The 24,566-nt window shown below is 40.6% G+C and overlaps 1 protein-coding gene across 1 annotated transcript in view; it reads right to left on the bottom strand.

Moving 5' to 3' along the window:
• Positions 1-24,566, bottom strand: part of LOC122814238 (dynein axonemal heavy chain 5-like) — a 3,525,594-nt gene that overhangs the window by 911,017 nt on the left and 2,590,011 nt on the right. The window contains exon 86 of the mRNA XM_044086840.1: positions 18,444-18,703. Within this exon, the coding sequence (XP_043942775.1) occupies positions 18,444-18,703 (260 nt within the window). The remainder of the gene's footprint in view (positions 1-18,443; positions 18,704-24,566) is intronic.

Below are 24,566 nucleotides of genomic sequence, written 5' to 3'. Positions count from 1 at the left end.
CTTCTCAAAAGTATTAGGCTCCCGATTGGTCCTTCATGATCAAGTGAAAAATCAGTTCCCTAATCTGATCAGTAAAAAAACAGTTTCCTATACTAATCTGGTATGTCCAAGGGTCAGTTTCAAGATTACTCTCCAGTCCAGCTGGTGAATCTGGGAATTTTGAGGCAATGTTACAATTGCCTTATGTACACAGACAACCCTCTCCTCCTTCCAACAAACTCTAATACATGTGAGAGATGCAGTTACACAGCCAAACTGGAGGCAGAGCTCTCTCAACCCAAGACTGGCACAGTCAGTCAGGAGGAAAAGGTAACCACCCGCACCACAAATCCAGTCTCACACAGACCTATTGCATCTGCATACCCAACACATAAACACACACAAACATACTTGGTGGCTCTAAATAAAAATCTGCCTAAACAGCAAAGACCTCCTAAGCAGATATCCAAGCAACAGCCACCCTTCAACAATACCCACGAATCACATATCTCACAAAATCAGTGTGCCTCACAGTCACAGCCCTTAACGCCAAACAACACACCAAATACACTTGTCATAGGGGACTCTATTGTCTGGCACACTGACGTCCCGCTCACCAGACTGAACAAGGAGAAGGTTTCTGTAAGCTGCCTGTTAGGTGCCAGGATCTGCCACATAACGCAAGTACTCAGGTCACTCCAAAGCAAGTACAAGTATGACTCCGTCATTGTCCATGCTGGTGTGAATGACCTGAGACGTACCTCCCTGGACTACATGAAAAGAGACATAGAGGAGCTCTCTGACCATGTAGCCCAGGCTGGTATGACCCTGACCTTGAGTAGCATCTTGTCCTCACCAAGAATGATGCCACAGTATAAAGACAAAATGATCACTTTCAACAATTGGCTAAAGTATTGGTGTCATTCAAAGGGGATCCAGTGTCTGTCAGCCTGGGATGACATGCTCGACAAGCCACGTTGCTTTGCTAGGGACGGCTTGCACCTGTCACCTTTAGGCTTTCGTATACTGGTCAAGGCTCTTGTCACCCCCATAGTGCCTTTTTTAGGAAAGGCTCAAAGGACAAACCCACCTCCATAGATAACCCAAGGAAAAAAAACTAAAGGTAATGCTACTCAATGCCAGAAGTCTAAACCTCAAGATGCACGCACTCGAGGCTCTCCTCAGTATGGAGTAATCAATGTCTGTGCAGTAACAGAAACCTGGTTCAAGGCTCCTGAGAGCACCCCAGCACTATCAGGTTATAACTCATACCATGCGTTTCGGCCCCAAAACTGAAGCACTAAAGGAGGGGGAGTATCTATATTCATCAAAGATACCTACACTTCCAGGTTAGTGGCACTGCATGAAGCATTGGAAACCATCCATGTGCAACTAACAGCGGGCAAAACTGCCTTTCAGTTTGTAGCCTGCTAAAGAACACCCTCCCTATTACAGGAACCCCACTTGGCATTCCTGAGAACACTGGAGAATATGAAGGTCTCTCCAAACACTATGTTATTGGGTGACTTCAACTACCCAAACATTGACTGGGAAAACTACTCAAGCCCAAACACCCTCGCCCAACGGTTCCTTGAATTTATAAACTCTGATGCGATGGAACAACTGGTCACCACTCGCATAAGAGGGAACAGCATATTGGACCTGGTCATCACCAACATGGGGACTCTATGTTCCACAACAGAGGTAAACCCCTCATTGGTAAGATCAGACCATAAACAAATTTCCCTGGACATCCATATCCTGTCCCCACCCCCAGCCAAGGAAATCACTGTAAAGAATTTCTCAAAAGCCAACTTTGCACTTCTCAAGACTGAGGTGGAATCCTTCAAAGCCCCCAGGCCAGAGGATAATACAGCCAAATCCACAGAATCCTTTACAAATGCATTCTATGAGCACCTGCAGGAATGCATGGATCATGCTATCCCAAATAAAACCAAGACTCACTCCTCCAAAAATAGGAGACCGGTCTGGTGGACCCCGGCCACAAATAAGCTATACAACAGAAGGAGGAAGCTACTACATGACAGAGCAAAATCCCAAAAAGGGAAGGCATCTCTGATCAGGATTAGCAAGAAAGGCCTTCTTTAGATATGTCAGGAATATGGGTGGAAACTCCCAGATATGCTCTGAATTGTTGCATAACGGTACAAAATATATCGAACCTACAGACATAGCCAATATCCTGGCAGACAGATGCAGTGCAAACTCCCCCCCCTTCCCACCAAAGGAGCAAATGCCTATCCCAACTGAATGTAACCTCCCTGACATCATGGATGCACAGGTGAAAGCTACCCTCTCCAAAGCAAAAAACACAGCATCTATGGGACCGGATGGTGTCCCAGGCTGTGTCTTACATGAGCTCCAAGAAGAACTGAACCCTCACATTAAGTCACTGTTCAAACTTAGCCTTACTACAGGATACGTACCCAAAGAATGGCGTACAGCTACAGTGGTCCCACTCCAAAAAGGTGGTGCCACAACGGACCCCGAGAACTCTCGTCCCATAAGCCTGACTAGTCTGGTCTGTAAAGCTATGGAGCGTATTATCATGGAACTCATAAACAAAGACATTGGGAGTCTCCAGACACTGGACCCTACCGAATTTGGCTTTGTTAAGGGCAGATCTTGCCTCTTAAATCTAGTTGATTTCTTTGAAACAGTTACCAAAGCCATAGATGAGGGAAAGGTAGTCCACACAGCCTACCTGGACCTTGCAAAAGCCTTCGACACAATACCCCACTCGGGCATCATAAATAAGCTTACCAGCTTAAATATCAACCCTGATATCACAAGATGGGTTGCAAACTGGCTCAGAGATAGAACCCACATGGTCAGAATCACAGGTGCCATGTCCAAATCCAAACCAGTTACAAATGGAATCCCACAGGGCTCAGTTCTGGGACCTCTCTTGTTCAGTATATACTTCTTTGAGGTTCAGGCTAACACGGGGGGATTATGGCTGACAAAGTTCACAGATGACTGCAAACTGGGAGCCATAATCGAATCTCCAGCTGACACAAGCATCCTCCAAAAGGGTCTCACAGAGACAGATGCTTGGTGCCAGAGCCACGGCCTCAAGCTAAATGCTAAAATGTGCATAGTCATCCCCTTTGGGAAAAACAAGGTACCCACAAATTACCACATAGGTGGTAATCCATTAAGTACGGAAGAAGTAATTAGAGATTTGGGGACCAACGTAGATAGTAATCTCTACTTTGATAATCAAGTTGCCAAAGTGGTTAGAAAGACCTTCTATATAGCCCACCTTATCACGAAAGGGTTCGCCTCTAGATCAAGAGAGATCATTGTGCCCCTCTACTCGTCACTCATCAGGCCCATAATTGAATACAATGCCCCTTTTGGGATGTACCTTACCCGACACCTGCAGCAACTGGAGAGACCCCAAAAGTACCTCAACAAGAGGATCATGGGTTACAAACAGATGTCCTATGCATCTCGACTAAAGAAACTCCAGCTCTACTCAGTTGCTTACCGCCTACTCAGAGGCGATCTATGCCTGACGTACAAAGCCATGTCAAACCCAGAATTAATGGACATGCTCCACCTCAAAAAGTCCAAGTCCCTTAGAGCTACACGCTCCAGGGACTTAAACCTCAGCACAAAAATAAATAGGACATGCTGGAGGGACAGATTCATTTCCCAGAGGCTCCCCTCACTCTGGAATAGAATCCCAATTCATGTTAGACATAGCCCCTCGTTGACCCTCTTCAAGTGAAATCTGGACGCGTGGATGGGAAATCGCAAATTCACCCCTGGGATCTCTTCTATGTCCCTGCTAGACAGAGGCACAGTAAACTAATCTTAAAAGGGTACCTTCTATGACCTACTTTACAGAGGCACAGTAGGCTAATCTAATAGGGAGGTGGAAGCCAAATACACTCTGGCTAGGCTTATAAATGCCCTAGGGCAGATAGCCTAGTATTTACCTATGAACCTATATATATACTGCGGTGGTGGTGCTGCGGTAGCATTGTCACCTCACAGTAAGACGTTGTCCTGTTCAATTCTCAGCTAGAGCATCTTCTGTGTGGAGACATGCGTGAATGGGCGTACCTTCATTGAAGGCTGCGCGTCAGGGCCGGCAAATCTACTGCCAATCATTAGCAGACCGGAGTTCCGCTGTGGCGACCCCTAACCAGGAAAAGCCAAAAGACACAACAACAACAACAACCATACCAGTTATATACTTGCATTTGCAAATTGCTTATTTTCTTTACCAAAGAGACTAAATATAAATCAAATAATCAGAGGGCATCCTCTGTTCAAACATAGAGGAGAGGAACCCTCCCCCCTTAATCTTGTCTTTGACCCTTCATATATCCTCCTGTGAAATATAATTTGTATGCATTCTAGCAGTTACTGTACCTTGAGGAATAATATGTAAAACATGTCTGAACTCCTACTACAAAATTAACATCTTCCATATCAAATATTCCAATATATTTCTTCAGAAATCTACCCTATGTTGTTATATTTTCATTTCTAGTCCTCCTTCATGCATCCTCACTATTGCAAATAAAGCTCCACTCCCCACCCATAAATAATATTCTCTGATGACACCTGATTATTTCCTTTTACATTTTGTTAAGCTCTATAATGGCAGTTTTTGCTGAAATAGGAATGCATGCCAGCATAATCCATCTCCTCTGCCAGCAGCTCCTTACTGCCTTAAATCTACCGTTATTATATTTTTTCTCTTCTATCACTATTGGAGCCCCTTTAGCAATCAGTATAATTATTTACTCTTTCATGTTTTCCTCATATTCTGCTGGATGTCCGTCCTGAAATGCTTAAATTCACATGTTCAGTTCTATCCAAATGTGCCTCCTGCAACACTGCTATTTGTACTCTGCACTTCTTAACATAATTCAATACCCTCTCCTTTTTTTCTGTACTTCCAAGGCCATTTACATTCCAAGGTACTATAGATAGAGTAGCCGTTATGATAAAATGCTATTGTCCCCACTTATTATACACAAGAGTTTTTTTACTGTGCATATCCAACTTCTATCTTACATGTACATACTAATATTTGGTAGGCTGATCTTTATACAGTTGTTTCTTCTCATCTCCATTTGAACCTATGCCACATTTTTCAAGACATTTTGCTTCAATGAAAACAATCTCAGACAAAATAAATAAATATATACAATTTAAGAATCTATCTTTCCTTATTTAATTTATAACAACATCACAAGCTATGTACATTTTCAGTACAAGAAGTTTACCTCCAGAGATAGCTCAGTTACCCTAGTGAAAGGCTGTACCCACAGACATTACATAATCTAAAATTGAGGTTACCCATGTTGAAGAGAGTGTTACAGCCTGTATTCTCACTTACACTGGATGACATCAATTTTTTTCTTATCATGATTTCCTTTCAGAAATGAAAAACAGCCTGCATGCTTTCATTAAAAATTTACTTTTTTAACTTTTAGCCCTAAGTAAAAGTGCACAGGTTACATTTAAATCAATAATTGAAATTGTACACTGTTATAATAATTGCATTAAAGTATTAATATCATTTGTGAGGCAACTACTTCTTATGCACTTCCTACAATTTCAAACTTTATTTAGTTTTCACAGAATTGCTTGCCACTGTACCTTTAAATGTTAACTAGATTCTACCTCTTACATTTATGTCAGCAAAGAGAGTTCAGAACTCTGAAGATTAATTGTTTGCAGCTGCAAACATCCCTTCTCCAAGTAAAACAGGCAGTACTTTACAGTTAGTACCTTTATGGAAACATTTAAGAAAAGTCATACATTTCATTCAGAAAAAAATTTTCAGATTTCACACAGCGAACTGTTTAAACCTGTAGACTTTTTGTGTCCCACTAACATCATTTGCTGATGAAAAAACAGCAACAAACTTTGCAAATGCAGGAATATTACAATTAATTGTTCCTGACTTTGATAATTGTGTCTTGTTTTTCATTTCTATTTACTTTATAAAATATTGTTAATACCTTAATCAAAGAACATTAATCTAGACATCCACCCTTGTAATACATGAGAAATTATTACCTTAATTCTACATATAATATGACCAATATGCTTTTTCACCTCACCACAACCCTGGTAACCCAAGATCACAACAGTATAAATTAACTTTAATTTGCTTTTGCTCAGCCTTTTTTATACTGTTAAAGTGCAAAGCTTATATGTATATATATATATATATATATATATATATATATATATATATATATATATACACACTACAATCACTGATAAGACTCCCCTACCTTAAATTTAAAATGCCACTGACTGCACACTATAGAAAACTATACAACAATCACTGATAAGACTCCCCCACCTTAAATTTAAAATGCCACTGACTGCTCACTATAGAAAACTATACAACAATCACTGATAAGACTCCCCCACTTTAAATTTAAAATGCCACTGACTGCACACTATAGAAAACTGCTTTGCAATATAACATATGCAATTTACATTTTGATTTTTTATAAAAAGTGTTAAGAACAAAAAACAGGTTTACTTAGTTACTTCATTCTATCCAGTGTCTTTCTAAACATTAATGACACAAAATGCGACATATATTTTACTGTTCACCCACCAGTTAACATAATAAAAAATCCAGTCTTTCTCAGCTATGCTTCCATGCAGAGCCACATTTTACATGTCTATTTTTATTTCTAGTGGGACTGGTGCTTTAACTTCTGTCATTGTTTCAGTAATTTCATTGTTGCTGGTCTTCTACCCGATCATCTCCATCTCCCAAAAGTAGCTGTTAGGTCAAGTCCAAGGTACTCCTGATTCTTATCTCATATTAATTGTTTCGGTCTTTCAAGTATTTTCCTTTGGAACAGTGGAAGTGGTTTTATTGGCAAATTCTTTCTATGGGCATTGTTATTTTCAGAATGAGAAGCACAGTGCCTTTCAGCTTGCTGGCTCATTCTTTGTTGGATATTTTTTTCCCTTAGGTTACTCTGTATCCAAAAATGTCTTTGATCCTCTAGGAAAAATATTCTGACCACATCTGGATGCAGCAGCTTGAATCTCACACCTGACCCTCAACATTTCCTGATTGCTGTAATAAAGTTGATTCTCTTCTGCCTAGTGTACAGCAAATAATCATTTTCTGCAAACATTCTGTTATCTGCAAAATTTTATACTTTTTCTTTCTTCCACAATTTTGTCAGCAGCAATAATTCTGCTGGTATGATTGCATCTTTACTAATATAGGTCTTGGCTGCTTTGTCATAGCCATCAGTTAACAAATACTGCTGTGAAACATCAGTCCCGTTGCTTATTTGTACTTTCATAATGTTAATACAGTCTGTTCCTCTGAGTTTCTCTGGTACAACAGAAAATCCCAGGTTTTCTGTCTGTGCCATTTTTTTAAATGATTTATATTAATTTGTTGCAATACAATTGCAGAGAACATCACTGCATCGACAGAAATTCAGCAAAAAGTGTTTCAGAGATTCGCTGAATTTACAGAGGGAAGGTAAATACTTGCTCTACAGCACAACTTTGCCCTTTTCTCCACTGTAGTGCAATCTTGGAGTCTGTATATATAGTTGGGGAGGGATGGGGGGGTGAAACCCCCCACTTTGGTAGGTTCAGTTTTCATAGGTGTAGATCCATTGTGCTATTGGCCTAGTATTTAGTTTCCCTTGGTAAATTCAGCGAATTGCTGAAATGATTTTCGCTGAATTTCTGTTGATGAAGTTGTGTTTCCTGCAATTGTATTGCGATGAACTAATATAGATCCCTTTTAACTCTACTATTTTTGAAACAAATATTCTTGAGAATCCACATGCTTAGCCAGCTTTGTCTTCATTTCAACATTTTAAAGTTGTATCACTTCATCTAAATAGCCACTTAAAGCTTCTTCTATTTTTTCTACTGTTTTGTTATTAGATGTGATGCATTCCTTCAGTGTTTCATTTATTTTGAATATCATGGAGTGTAATTGGTTTATTTTTCCTCTAAATTACTGGAAACCATGTCTTATACCAAGGCTGAAACATAAACTGCTTCAACAGCTATAATATTCTTCCCAGCTGGAGTTTTCTCTACTCCTTTTCTGAATGACTTTCTTTCAGGTTCTCCAAACATTATTTTTGCTGGCATCCAGGCCTTGTAAATACTAGCCAGTAATCAACTGTTATCCAAACTGAGAGTTTCAGTAGCACTGTTTTCACACATTCTGTTTTCACATTGGGAGAGCTTAAATCTACCTGTTGATCAGTGAGCAGCTGTCATGGTTCATAGGTTCATAGGATGATAATAGGCTATTGGCCAGGAGTCCCTTATAAGCCTAGCCAAGAATTTCACCCATGTTGCCACAAAGTCAGCACCTATTTCCCCTGTCCAGCAGTGGAAATTCACACAAATTAAGCAGAGGCTGTCAGGGAAAGGAGGTATGGAAAACCTGCCTGCATGGTAACTTCTGTGTTTTTAATTGTTGTAGATTCCACCTGCTGTCAGCATCAACACCAGTTTTCATACATTCTCTAAATTGCATATAACAACACAATAACAATATTTAGCTAGTGGAGATAGGTTAATGTGAAAATGGAGGACTCTGGTATTCACAATACTAAAGTAACTTTGCCTGCCCAGGTAGAGAATATTTGCAGTACCAATCAATGTAAAATGTAGTGCTGTCAGTAGCAAGAATCAACTGTACAGAGGCCTGCAGAGAGGTTAGTGACTTGTCATATACTTGACAACAGCCTCAGCAGTGCCCTGGAAAAAAAACAATAGGAGAAAGATAGTCTCAACTATAGATGACTGAATGAAAATCATCCCAAAAAGCAATTCATCAATTCTCTTCATAGGATTCCTTGGTCTTCAGGTACTATCTGATTTGTGGAAGGGGGACAATGCACAGGGAACCCCACACACACACACATCTTGCAACTAAACAAAACAAATGCCATTGTTATCATACCTCAGAGAATGTTTTATCTCCTCATAAGGTGTGGTTATACGATTGAAGGATATGGTAAATAGGATTCAGTGGATCATTCCTCATCCAGTTAACTGATCTTTGGCCAGTTATTGTATTTTCAAAAGCCAAAAGTCATTGCATACTTAACATTTGTGGAGGACAGTCAACAGACATGAGTAAAGAATGGTGGACTGATGGAGAAAAGCAGCATTAACATTATTAATATATAGGAAAAAGAAAATGGCCCTCAGAACTGGACTTTGGGAGATGTTAGATTTAATCAGGATGTGCTATGACAGAGAATTATTAAACAGGACATGAATTTTCGGGGTCTGTGTTTAGCTACCAAATTTAAAAAAACTCGAACTGCATATTACCAAAGGAAAAAAGTGAACTGCAACATTAGCAAAGACTGACAACAGTGAAACAAAGTCATTGAATGGCCATAGTTGGCCAACATCCCTGACACAACTAGCCAAAATGAGGGGCTGTGCCCCCACACCCCCCCATTGTGGGAGGCTGTGCCCTCTACGCCCTCCTAACTATGCATACCAACTCCAAGACTGCACTACAGTGGGGGATAGGGGAATTATAAAAGGTTTCCCTTAACTTACCATTCTACATTGTGTTACTTCCTGGTTGTTGGTCGATTATGGCCATTTGATGAAGTTTTTTTCACTGTTGTCAGTGATCGCTAACGCTGCAGTTTGCTGTTTTCCATTTGGTAATATGCGGTTTGAGGTTTTATAAATTTGGTAGTGTAACATAGATCCAAATTTTCCTATTCATGACATAAGTAATAAACTGAAGAGTATCTAGTGAAAAGCCATTGTTATTATTATTTTGCATGCTTTTGTTTGTTTTTCCTCCTGCCAGCTGCCATGTCACGGATCCCCTCTCTCTCAATCTCCATAGGCCGGTACTCGCAACCCCCAGACCAAGACCCCACAAAACAAGAGAAAATCAAGAAAACTCAGGGAAGCAAGCAGAGTGGAGGTCAGGGTATTTGTATGGTACCATCTTGATGATAGTGAGATCCAACATGATAGTTGTCTGTGGACAATCTTCCATTGTATTCCCATACATTGTAGGAGAGCTGGAATCTTCAATTCCTCCTTCCAGATTAGTAACCTGCAAAAATTACACACCCCTAAGCTAACTCTGCAGGGGCCAGTCTCCTGAACGTCACTCAGGGTTCCATCACTCTCTGTGAGAGGATCAGTGTGAAAATCCAATATTATGGAGTTGTTTGTGGAGTAAGGAATGGTTTACCAGATCAAAAGCTCTTTTTAACTCAGTAATTATTACTCTGTAAATGAACATTTTGATATTTCTATACACTGTATCAGTAGCTTCAAATAGAGCACTGTAGTATACATCAGTGTAAACCCATGCTGCTGAGTTGTAAGAATCATCATTTGTTTGGTAAATACCATAATTTGTTTTGCAGTTTACCTAGTCATGTCACATATTGTAGCTGGCTGTGACATGTTACCGGTTGGTCAGGAATGTTCTGCATGGGTCAGATTTGAATTTTTGGCTAAGAGAATTATTACTCTAGACTTCAGTTCCAAATTCTCAAAAGAGATGATAAAAACAAGACAAAAAAAAAAAAAAAACAGTTGTTAGGAAAAGTATGTGAGACACTTTTTTCTTCTTTGTTTTTATCACTTTTTAAGAAAGATTTTTTTAGAGGTCTGGAAAATGTAGTTTGGTTAGTTTGTATTTTGAAGAGCAGCTTGTATATTGTGTTGGGGAAGAATTTTAAAGTAGAAGTTTCATGTGGGGACAAAGCAGGATGGGCAAAAAGATGAGAATGGTCTGAGGAACAGTGTGAGAGTAAAATAATTTGTTATCCTATTTGCAGATGCAGTACAGGAAAGTGATATATTGCTCTAATGTTTGAAATATATATATATATATATATATATATATATATATATATATATATATATATATATATATATATATATCTTTGACAATGAGAATGGTTTATTATTTTTTGTTTGTTTCAAAAAAGTGCATTTTAGCATTTCAGAGTATGGCACAGTAGTGAGATCTGTAATAGAACGTGAGATCTTAATTTAAATCTGATTTTCATAATGTGTAGTTTGGAATTGACTGTATCATGCTGGATAATTAGAGGCTCTCCACTTTTGCCAAAGGGTATGTCTATTTTGTTTTATTTTGTATGAGATGTTTGCCCTCATGCCTTATGCCTACTGACTAACCAATATGTCCTCCTGAACTAGAGATTCCACCCAGTGGGGTGAGCAAGGACAAGACTGTGATTCAGGAAACCATGAAGGTTCTTTGTACTACACTGACATCTGGGCTACAAGGGCATTTATAACATCATAACTGTACCTGTTGGTGGGGGTGCATGTGATTTGCATCACTGTGGAGTCCTGCTATGCTCTCCCTATGTGAGTGTATACTTGTGCACACCTATATTGAGGATATCCACCAGGCAATGGCTTGTTGAGCCTAACGCCCAGACCTAGGCCACATATCTAACACCCAGTCCTAGGCCAGATATCTAACGCCCAGACCTAGGCCACATATCTAACACCCAGACCTAGGCCAGATATCTAACACTCAGACCTAGGCCACATATCTAACACCCAGACCTAGGCCAGATATCTAACACTCAGACCTAGGCCACATATCTAACACCCAGCCCTAGGCCAGATATCTAACACCCAGACCTAGGCCACATATCTAACACCCAGCCCTAGGCCAGATATCTAACGCTCAGACCTAGGCCACATATTTGCATCACCACCCCTCCTCAAGGCACTGTGGCAGTATGCAGCAAGGGAGTTATTTCTGATATTTTAAAAGTCAAAAGTGAAAGGAAGGGACAGTTGTCACCTGCTTAGTTGGGAACAACAGAAGAATGACAACACCTGTGTCATAAATTGGTCAGTAGAATGTTGGATAAAGAATTGTTAGGAGTAGAAGGTTTTGAATGGTTGCTGTATAAATGAGTAATGTTTGATTATGGGAAAGAAGTGATCTGATTAAGTTTATTATGTGAGGGACCAGGCCAACATATATTAAGGTCTCTTAAAAATAAAATAAAAAAAATGAATGTCCAATCAAAGAAAGTATCTAGAAGAGGGCAAAAGTATTTACTGTTGAGTATATGAGACCCGATACTGCTGTTCTGATATTTTGAAAAATAAACTACAAAGCAAACTGCAAATTATGAGATGCATGGTTTCACATTTAGAATATTTTTTTGATTTCAGACTTTGCTTTCTTACACCCCTGATGATGGAGCTATGCCCTTGTACCACTGCTACTTATACATATAATTATTCTACTATCACTGTACTTCTGAGTGGTGTGCAATACTCCAAGGTGTGGCAACCTTGGACTCAATATATATTTACTGCATTTTCAGCTATGTTGTTCTATGTATCACAGTTACAGTTCTCAGAATTTCAACAGGTATCTAGGTTAGGGAAGGAGATTGGGGAGAAAAATGGTTGCATGTGGAGGAATGATACAAATAGATATTCTTATCTAATGGTATTTTTATCAGTAACCCAAGTGAAATTATTGACTAACGATGGGTTAGAAGCTTTAAATTTAGCCAGCGTAAGTTATTTTAGATTAAAAGCATGGCACTCCCCACCATTTTTAACACTCTTTGCCCCTATTGCCTGTTGACCATCAGCCCCCCTGACCAGTCAACTCATATGTTCCCATCTCTGGGATGAGGGTCAACCAGGAGGAACATCATTTTGAGGGTTTTCTGCTTTAGGCCTACATTCCCTATTGCCACTCAGTTTGTGGATTTGAAGGGAGATGTACAGTGTGGTGTTCTCACTTGTCATCCCTAATTTCTGCAAGAGATGTTGACAAAAAGCAGACCACCCCTCTTATCAAGCACCGGAAATGGTTTCCTAATTTTCTGCTGGAAAAATTACTTTTCCCAATATGCTTCCTGAGTGTCTGTTACTCTCTCTACATCTGAGGAAAGGCAAGCAGGCCATGCCCCATCAATCCCCTCTTTCCCTGCCTGGTTCCTCAGGTGCTGAAGTCAGTAATTTAGCCCTTGTCATCTGGGACACAGTGTGAGCTGTGACCCTCTGTCCCAGTGGGCCAAACTGGCACCCCTCCTCTCATTTTATGGTCTAGCTGGTAACTTCTAAAGCTATAATAACTGGCTATATATGGGGAAAGTAGATATTCTTGTCATAGCCAATTTTTTTTTATGACCAAGATAGTGTTGGGTTGGGAGATGTGTAGTCTAGAATCTAGGGCCTCATTGTTGTTGTCGATTGAAGAGAACAATCTTACCTGCTCCTTTGTGTTATTTATGAATTCACCTTTTGGAGGAAAGAGGCTTTTTTGAGGTACTGAGGGCCTAAATATTTGACTGTAGGGTAGGGATTAGATAATTTAACACTGTATGTAGGATGGCACTCTGATAAGAAAGATCATCAACAGTATGGCATATCAAAATTTGATATGCTTGTATTTGGGTGAATATGTGATATTCTATGTTTTCACCTAGGAGAAAGCAATATACTATAACCATTACTGTTTAAGCACTTTGTAAAAGTTTTTTCCTTTTGAAAAGTACATGCACTCAGTCTTTCACCTGGCAGTTTAGCACAGAGGGTTGCAGCTGTGAGCTGCTACTGAGCTTCATCCTGTGCCTCTGGTTTGATTCCCCTCACTTTCCACATTGTAGACTGTGCGACTCTGAGTGATTCATCCAATCAGACAGCACCTTCTGGTTACACTAGCTGAAGAGGTGCACTCACTATGGTAACAAACGAATAATATACATTATCCCTTATCCCCTTGTGACTAATGATGTAACAGATTAGAAATGGAGACTGCACTTGTCACTGGCAATGTTAATTTAAATTGAACTTACTGCTATTAAATGGAAAGCAGGAAAGAATATAAGTATTTCATGCCATTGAATGATGCCCCAGAAGTGGGACTGCTGATATTTTGAATATTTTGCTTTTCACTGATTCATGTCTTGTCATTTGCCTAATCAAAAGTATTCCAAGTCTTTGCTGGCCATCACCCTCATTGGTCTCTATATTTCCTTCATTCTGGCAGTCACTGGACAGAGAATAATAGGTTCATAGATGCATAGGGCAGCCACGGTGGTGCAGTGGTTAGCATTGTCGCCTCACAGCAAGAGGTTCTCCGGTTCGATCCTTGGCTGGGGTGCCTTCTGTGCGGAGTCTGCATGTCCTCCCTGTGGTCACGTGGGGTTCCTCCCGGTGCTCTGGTTTCCTCCCACATCCCAAAGACATGCAGTAGGTGGATTAGACACTCTAAATTGGCCCTAGGTGTGAGTGCTTGTGTGTGTGTGCCTTCTGTGGAAGGTTGGTTGCCTGGCTGGCAACTCAACACTGTAAAACTCCACTGCCAGTCATGAGCAGACAGGTGATCTGCTGTGGTGACCCCTAACCAGGAAAAGCCGAAAGAAGAAGAAGAAGATGCATACTAGGATAATGACCACTGGGTCCTTTATGTCTATCCCTGAAACCCAATTGTATCCCACAAGTTATTGTGCCTTAGAAGTTATTTTAAGTGCATGTTAGTTAGGGCATGATTTAACAGATTCCTCTGTCCATCAGAGACACAGGTGCACAGGTGCAGGGGGTGAATTTCAACCCCCCCCCCACTGGTCTAGATTGCTCTTTAATGAGGTTAGGGAAGGGATCTGATTCACATGGATGAGAAGCCTATTCTAGAAAACAGGGATTCTCTGAGATACATGCGTGTCTCTCCATCCTGTCCTATTTGAGTTGCAACTAAAATTTAAATCTTTAACTGTAGTAGTTCTGGTTGTTCATTTTACGGATATGCAAAAGGACCATCATTCAGTGACATGCACTTGAGCTGCTCCATGTTCAAATCACCACAGGTAAAATCCATTACCACTTCCTTGTGAGCTATATGTCCCCCTCTATGACCCAGGAAACCCACACCATGTATTTAAACTTATTGGAAGCACTCACCACCCAACCCAATATCATATTCACAGGGGACTTTAATTATCCCACTATTAACTGGGAATCCTACATGACACCAAACGTACAGGCACAGAGATTCCTGGATTTTGTAAACACAAACTACCTGAACCAGCTTGTCAGTACACCAACCAGGGATGCAACCATACTAGATTTGGTCCTCACTAATATATGAGAGTGTTGCATGCCCCCTACTATAATGTCTTCCCTGGTAAGGTCAGACCACAAAATGGTCGCCTTTGAGGTAAAAATAAAATCTGGACCCCCAGCTAAACCTGGAATATTCTACTCTAAGGGTAACGTCCTGCTATTAAATTATAACTTGGCAAAATTCCAAGCCCCCATAAACCCTGAGAATACTGCTGCCTATGCAGAACTGTTCACAGAAACCCTACACAAGCATGTTAATAATAGCTGCATAGAGGCAGCTGCATCCACCAGGAAAAAATGCAGAACTAAGTCAAAAAACAAGTCACCCTGGTGTAATCACAAAATCAGTAGGATGTATAACAGAAGGAGGAAAATCATGGCAAAAATTAGGAAGTGCAGCACCTAGCAGGATAAAAGCACACTTATCAAGCTAAACAAATAACACAGAGAGCAAATAAAGTCTACCAAAGACAAATTTGAGGTAAATTTGGCCTCCCAGGCCAAGGAAAACTACAATGCATACTTTAGCTATGTCTGCAACCTCAAAGGCAATGCACAGTTGTGTGCAGAGCTCACTGCAAATAGATCCACCTATACAGAGCCAGAAGATACAGCAAACCCAATGGCTGATAAATTTAGCTCCAGCTTTACTCCTCTCTCCCCTCACCTCAAGCCTTCCCTTAGCAAATACCATCAAATATAACTCCCCCTGCTATCAATAGGGAGCAGGTCCTTAATGCTCTCTCTAAGGCCAAGAACACTGCATAAATTGGCCCAGACAATATCCAAGGATGCCTTCTAAATAGCACGAAATGACTTATCAGTCCCTCTGGAATTGCTATTTAACTATAGCCTCCAAACAGGGCCTCGTGAATGGAGAACAGCAACAGTCATCCCACTGCACAAAGGTGGGCTATCTACAGATCCTGGAAACTACAGACCCATAAGTTTCACTGGTCTTATATGTAAAGCCACAGAAATAATTATCATGGAAATGATAAATAGTGATATAGTAAACCTTCAGACACTGCACCCAACCCAGTTTGGTTTTGCCAAGGGCAGGTCATGACTACTCAACCTGGTGGACTTCTCTGAGAAGGTCACCAAATCAATGGATGATGGCAAAATGGTTCACACTGTCTACCTTGACCTGGCCAAGGCATGAGACACAATACCCCACTCAGGCATTGTTGAAAAACTAAAGAGGTTAGGTACAAACCCATATATCACCCAGTGAACAGCCAACTGGCTCACAGACAGGACCCAGGAATTTAGAGTTAGGGAGTCCACCTCTACAAAGAAACCAGTCACAAGAGGAATCCCTCAACGATCGGTCCTTGGACCACTTCTTTTTGGCATTTACTTTTCTGAAGTCAAGGCCAATGTCCGTGGTCTCTGGCTGACTAAATTTGCAGATGATTGCAAATTAGGAGCTGCCATTGAATCCCACACTGACACAAATGTTCTCCAGGAAGGGCTGACACAGACAAACTACTTGTGTCAGAGCCATGGACTAAAGCTAAATGCCAAGAAATGCATAATAGTATCATTTGATAAGTCATCGACCTCTGATAACTATCATATTGACAACACAACCCTTAGATTTGACCCATAAGTCAGGTATTTAGGGACACACATAGACAGTAATCTAGCCTTTAACCATCACTTTTCTGCAGTAGTGAGGAAATCATGCTATGTTGCACAACTTATAAACAAAGGTATGGCATCTATGTCCAAGGAAGTCATTGTTCCACTGTATTCGGCATTCATCAGACCTACCACTGAGTACAGTGCCCCCTTTGCTATGTACCTAAGCAGGCATATCCAACAATTAGAATGTCCACAGAGATTCCTCACTAAAAGAATACAAAGCATAAGTACAATGTCCTATGCAGACCGCCTCAAGGCCCTATCCTTGTATTCTGTCTCCTACAGACTTTTGAGTGGAGATCTATGCCTGGCATACAGGGCTTCATCAGACCCCACTCTGATGGACCTCATATGATTACTCATTCTAAAGACTTATGTCTTGCCTGTGATATAAACAGGACCTGCTGGAGAGACAGGGATGTATCCCAGAGACTACCCTGTCTCTGGAACAGGCTTCCCATCCATGTGAAACAGAGTTCCTCCCTAACCCAATTCAAGTGCAACTTGGACAATTGGATGGGGAACAGGTTATTCATCTCTGGTTTGGCCCTCATGTCTCTAATGGACACAGGTAACCTGTAAATGGTTCATCTCCCAGGCCCCTGCTTGTAAATGTTTCATCTCCCAAGACCCTCCTTACACTTATCAAGGGTACCAGAGCTTGTCAGAGATTTGGGATGCATGGCTAGGCTTAAAATGCCCTTGTCCCCTGTGGACATTTCAGTTGTTGCATGTGCCTGGTCAAGTACATACCAAAGGAGACAGTGTACTCAATGATTGGTCTGATGAGGGCTGAGTCCAGTGGCATAATGATTTCCATGGCCCTAGATACCATTCCCTTACTTATATAATATATTTTGTGGAATACCAGTGACAGCAGCTTTTTTCCAGGGGTTATTCAGTACTGTACTCTATTTAAGACTATCCTTGCGGGGGGATATGGAGATGGTCTAGCAGATATTGAGCTCATTCCTTCCCATGCAGGCCATTTGAAGTCTTATGGTGATTCCTGAAAGTAAATGCTGGTTTCATAGATTGAAAGTCCAGCCTCTGCCTCAGTAAGTAAGCTCTCTGCTAGAGACCTCATGAGAGTGGGGAGCCACAGTTTCATAAAAAAGGATGTTGGAGAACAGTGTTAATAACTGCTGCTGTGCCATTGGTGTCTGTGATAATTGTCTTGCAGTGTGCTCACTGAAGAGAAAAACAATGTATCTTGTAGCTCAGCAAGGCATTAGGACTGGGCCTATAACTTATAGAGGCTGGATTGTAATGAACACCCCAACTATTGCAGTAAGGCTAGGTGAGTGAATAAGATTATAATAAACTGAATAAACAACAGTTCAGATACAGAAACAGGAGGAAAATATTTGCAAACTAAAAATTACACGCCTATTACAGACACCAGTCAAGAGTCATTTTTATTAAGTTTCTTCTAATAAGATTTAGGATCATTCAGAGTTTAGAATTCAGTAGACAGCTTGAAATTGTGGTAAATGACAAATGGCAATGAAACAGACAAATGAATAGTGTTGATTTGTGGTTCTATCATTATTTCATGCCTATTCCTCAAATGCTGCATTAACAAAACAAAAAACAAAAAAAAAAGCGGGCATAATTCTTTTGTAGTATAACATATTCCAAAAGTGGAAGAAACTAGATACCATTAAGCATATAGTTACCTGCTGTTTCAGCATCTGCATTCTGTTATATTCCTCCTTCTCTTTTTCTAACCCTCTAATCCTCTGAAGACAGGATTTCAGAGGTCCACAGATCTTGCTGTACTCCACTTCAGCCACAACAAACGTCACCAGAGCTGCTGCATCCTCAGAACTGTATCTGGCCCCTGCAATGGTTATTTTTCCTCTGCTGGCACCTTCGGACTGGTTGCTGTTACTTGCCCTAAATTTTTTGGCTGGTGTGATGGTCTGAGGTGTGGCATCTGGAAGAAGACAGTAAAGTGCACAGTGATGTTGTTATTCATTGGGGAGTATGGAGACATTCAGTGTTAATATGAAAGGATGCTATGACAGTGGACCTTACTAGTATTTGGAATTAGCAGCCTGTAACATGACACTGGGCTGACCTAAAATTTTAGAGAAGATGACCTAACTCATTTCATAGTACGCATGATGAACTACTGCTGTAAACAATGAAGTGCTTTGTTTAGGAAAAGAATGGAGCTGAATGTACCTGAGCTCTAATGCATATGTCTTAAGCACTTCTCAGCTGTTCTTTTCCGTTTGCCTTTTTGCTCCATGCAGAAACTGTTTCTTACCAAATTACATGATGGATTATCCCATCTCTCTCCTGTGCAACCTACTCTACTCTACCAAGAAAAATTTAAAAAACATTTTCAGGTGTGGCTGGTTCCTATACAATTACATGAGAAAAATACAACTGAAACTTATGCTAAATAATAAAGTACTCAGTATAACTTTTAATGATTATTCAAACTAAATTCTTGTTTTGGTAGGACAATCTCCACCCCTCATGCATAAAGCTTTATCTTCTATGCCTCTAGAATTTTTATGATCAACTGTAATGTTGTTGCACCTTGAGTAAGGTGAAAGGTGTTACAACAGTCACATCTTAATATGTGATTTTGCCAAGTGTACATTACGGCTCCTTTTGCCTTCATTCAATTGCCCAGCTACCACTGTGACTAGATGACATGTAGTGAGCTATAGAAACCTACTAGATATGTTGCTTAAGCTAACAAAGGGTAACACTAGGAATACATCAGAGTAACTATACAAGAAGGACCAATCTATGAAAAGGGAATTAACTTCTGTACATAGAAATGTAAACACATTTCAGGGCATTTTGCTTGAGCTATAGAACGACTGTATAACTAAAGGGTGTGTTCATGTTTTCTGGAAATGAAGAACCCTGTTAATTCTGCATGTAACTATTATGCCTTGCTGTCTTGCTGATTGAACGAAGCTGTGCTTGAACCTCTGACTTTTGTACCTGGTATTTTTAAGTCTTACAACTAGTGAGCCAGCCAGAAGGAGCAGGTACTGGAGTAAAATGTAGAAGGATCCCAGTAGTTTTTGCTATGACTGAAGGATTACTCCTCAAATAAGTCCTATCACCTTCAGCAAAGGATCTAGGAGGAACTGAGTACAAATCCCAGCAGTGCAGTCTGACATGACAGAGCCACATCATGAAACTCAAATGTAAGACTGATGACAATGAGATTCTGTCCCTTGAGTACAGGGACATCTGTATTCTTTGTATTGCTGGTGTGAGTAACAACAGAAAAAAAAAAATATGGTCACACTTTGTAAAAATTATTTTTGGGGGACCATGCACAGATCTTCTTCAATAGAAAGAGTGTCAGTATTACAGATATTAAGATATGGACTTTGATACAAAACCAGCCAAGGAATTATGTCTGAGCCTCCCCTACAGTGGATGGAATGGTCATAAATATGGACAGATCATTAATTATGGCTGTTAGAGGAATTTAAGGAAATACATAAAAAGATAGTTGTGAGTAAAGATTTGTGTAGAATTGCTGCTATGCCGAGAATAGTTATTTATTTTAGTAAGGTAGCAGAATAGCACAAAGCACATCTGTATTAAACATGATGCTAATAATGTCAGCAAGGCACTATATACTGTAATATTTAATGATTTAGGGGCAAAAGTGAATGTAAGTTATCCATCCAGATTCTTTTAAAGTCATTATTGTTCAGATGCAAGCTGTTTAAAATGTTATAGCTCAACAGATTATAAAAGCAGAAACAGAAAATATTAATGATAACTGCAAAAAACGGCAAACAGTAAGATGTCAAATGTTAGAAAAAGGGAAAAGGATTGGTTGGGGAAAAAAAACAATAAATAAAATGCACATTCTAAAACTGAGTTCCCGTTATTGGTATGCTTAAAAAAAAACTACATTAAAAGCAGCTTATTAAAATAATTAAAAAGTCAGGTTTGGGACAAACAAAACAAGTATAAAGCTATAACAGTTTTTAAAAGAATTAATATTGTATATAAAGAGGTTTTTACATGGTTTGATCAATGAGAAAAATATCAGCAAACTGGTGAGTGTTCTCAACCATAAATAAACATTTCTGGCACTTTCTACACACATCTGTGCCACAAACTGCTGCAGTTGATGAACACTGATGCTCTTCCAGACAGTATTAATAAAAGTGATGGGTCCCATACACATTTTGGGGCAGAGTGTAAAGGTGCTTTACAACGATTTTGTAAATTATGTATACGCTGTACATAATGATTGCTGCTGGGATATGCACTTACTCCCCTAGCTCATGTTGGTTCTCTTTCTCTTGTGAGAGATGTGCTGAAAAGTATAGAAACAATAATATGAAAATATATTTTAATTGACAGAAAAGATGCAGCTCCAGTGGCTGAAATACTGCTTACAGCATCTCTGGATAAAATAAAATAGCCTTAGTTGACTCAGACAAGTCTCAAGCTGAGGCATCCGAGAGTAAAGAAAGTATTGGAATATTTTACAGAACCTCTTTGTTATTTGAAAATGGAAACTAAATGTAGTTTTTGAGTTAACGCCTAGTCAATAATTTCTGTTCAAGATTTAAATGTGTCAGGAAGCATAGAGATAGTTGTAGATTTAGTAAACAATCATCATCATCATCATCCCTTTTTCCCATTTTTTACATGGAGTTGAGGTGTTGTGTCAACTGTCTCCCTCTCTTTCTACTCAATGCAATTCTCCTGCCTTCTTCACCACTTATACCTGACTGCCGCTGGTCTTCTTTCACACAATCCATCTGCCTCTTTGGTGGATGCCCTTGTTTCCTCTTGCCTTCTTCCTGTCTGACCCAAATCTTCTTCACCCGATTATTTTCTGCTTTTCTGCACGTGTTCCCTGACCACCATAAGCTGTTCTCTTTGGTATTTTCTGCAACTGGAGCTGCTTTGGCTTCTTCTCTTCTGTCCTTGTTTTTTTGTCAGTCCCACAGTGTGGATCCTACCACCCATCTCGGGCAGTTCCTCTCCATCTCATCTAGCTTCCTCAAGTGCTCTGTCTTTACTGCCAAGGCTTCGTACCACACAGTAGTATGGGTCACCCCAATGTTTTGTACACCTTACTTTTCAGATTATTTGCCATTCTTCTGTCATACACTACCCCTGATACTCTGTGCCAGTTAGCTGCAGCCCCTGTGATTCTAGCTTTGACATCCTCATTCAAACCTCCCTTCTCCTCAACCACCGCTCCCGGATACTTGAAGCTGTTAACCTGTTCCACTATTTTTCCTTCTATCGCAGTTCTCAGTTTCTTCTGAACTCCACTATTTGCTGCCATTACAACTGTCTTATCTGTACTCAGTTACATTTCATGTGCCTTCAGTTTTGCATTCCATTCCCCTATCATTTGCTGGAGTTCTTGTTCAGAGTCTGCTTGCAATGCCACATTGTCTGCATACAGCAACTTTGCTGATCTGTCCCCTCTGACCTGTTTGCTAATGTAGTCCATCACAAGTATGGACAACAGTGGGCTCAGAGCTGAACCCTGGTGCACAACCACTCCCAATCAGAACTCCTCTGTGAGACCGAAGACAGTTCATACTTGAGTCATTGGGTCCTTGTACATAGCCTACACTAATTCTAACAATGTTTCTTGGACTTCAAACCACCATAAAACTGCCTAACTCAGTTTTCTTGGGACCATGTTATATGCTTTCTCCAAGTCTAGGAATGCCCAGTTGGACTCTTTTCTCATTTCTAGCTTCTTCTCAACTATCTGTCTCACTGCAAACATTGGGTCACTTGTGCTGCATCCTGATCTGAATTTGAACTGCTCTTCTCCCATCTTACGTTCTACTACTCTACATATTGGGTTATCAATCACCCTCTCCAGAACTTTCATGCAATATGATAGGAGTCTGATGCCTCTGTACTGGCCACAGTTGTGGATGCCCCCTTTGTTCTTGTACACTGGCACAATTATGCTGATCTTCCAGTCATCTGGGATATTCGTTTCTCTGCATACTGCTATGAGTACCCTCAGGAGTCATTTCTTTCCTATTTCACCCAGCATCTCTATCATATCTGCTGTGACCTCATCTGAGCCTGCTGCTTTCCCTGACTTTGTTTTCCTTAGTGCTCTTCTTACTTCTTCTGTGGTGGGCTCCTTCATTTCTCTCATCGTAGGCTGTGTCTGGGGCAGTACAGCTTCTGTGGGGTTTTCTTCATTCAGAAGCTGCTGGAAATACTCCTTCCATCTGCCTTTGATGTCCTGTGGACTGGTGAGCAAGTTGTTGCTGGCATTTCTTCAGAAGGATGTCTGACTATCTTCTTTATCTTTCTGTCTTTGCCTTGCAACCTGATATAGTTTACTTGCATCATCCACTAACTTACTTTCTAGAAGCCGATAGAATGCCTCTGATGATTTGCTCATTGCCATTGCAATTGCTCTCTTAGCCTCGTTGTTAGCCAACCAGTGTTCCTTCCCAGCATGGTACATCTTTTCTATCTCTCACGTTTTCCTGCACACCTTCTTTTTTTGTTGTCTTCCTGGACTTCTGCATTCCACAACCACTTTTCCTTATGTACCTTATTTCCATACCTGGCTCAGCCACATATCTATTTTGTAGTCCTCACACATGCTGTTTTGAGGCACTGCCATTCTTCTTCAACTCCATCAATTTCCTCTTCTTCTTGAGGTGCCAGAGCTCTGAATAATTCCTTGAACTGTTGTACTTTCTCTCCAGTCAACTTCCAGGTCTTCAGTCTGGTCTCTGTTGACCTTAGAGCCTTCTCTGACCACTGCTTGCAAGCTGATTGTGGCAACTAGTGGCTTATGCTGTGGAATGACTGTTTCACTGTGGATGACTTTGCAATTGCTGATTTTCCCCCCGTGCCCTTTCCTTACTACGAGGAAGTCTGCCTGAGTTGCATGTTGGCCACTGCTGTATGTGATCTTGTGACTGTCTCTCTTTCTGAACCATGTGTTGGCTAATATCAAGCCATTTGCCTGACAGAAGTCTAGAATGCCTTCTCCTTCTTTATTCTTGTTGCTCTACCTATGTGGATCCAGACAGTCCTCATGTTCTGTTCTGTCTGTCCTGGTATGTGCATTCAAGGCACCCATTATTAACAGCAGTTCATGTTGGCCTGCTTCATCTAGCAGGTCCTGCAGCTGTTGTCTGAGTAAACTCTTTTGCTTACTATCACTGCTGTGGGGCATAGGTTGAGGTTGTGAATACTGCCCTATCATTAATCTGGAGTCCGATTGCCATGAGTCTGTCACTAATTCTGGTGACATCCCTGTCTTCTGAAGCCTCTCCCTCATCATAATTCCCACACTACTTCTAGCCTATCCTCTTCATGAGTAGTAGACTCTGTATCCCAAGACAGTGGTTTTGCTGCACTGCCCTTCCATCGTGAACTGGATACACTGGATGTCCAGGATCCTCCTTACTATTAGCTCACATTTAGCAGGTTGATTGGTTTTATGTCCAGCTTTCACTGAACAGAGCTATCCCAGGTAACCTAAGCCTGGGCAACTGGATACTGGCTAGCCAATACCTGGGGCACCTGCACCTCTTCCATCATCAGCATAGGTTTCTGGCATATGTTGGAGTAGGCCAGGTCCTCAACCTACTTATCACCAGGTTAAATTCAATTATGAATTGCTAGCAAACATTAAAGCACTTGCATTGTATAATGTAGTGCAACATAAATTCTGGCATCCTGCATTGAGAAGAATGTGCACAGATGGTGCAAAAGTTGTTCAATCTTTTTACAGCATAATGCAAAGGTAAAAACAACCCAGTATTATGCAAGTTTCCACTAACAGACAG

Source organism: Protopterus annectens, chromosome 1.part1 (assembly GCF_019279795.1).
Source record: "Protopterus annectens isolate FY-2018-M chromosome 1.part1, PAN1.0, whole genome shotgun sequence".
In the NCBI taxonomy this organism is placed as follows: Eukaryota; Metazoa; Chordata; order Ceratodontiformes; family Protopteridae; genus Protopterus; species Protopterus annectens.
Note: the sequence above shows the minus strand (reverse complement) of the source record. Positions and strands in the feature narration are given on the sequence as shown.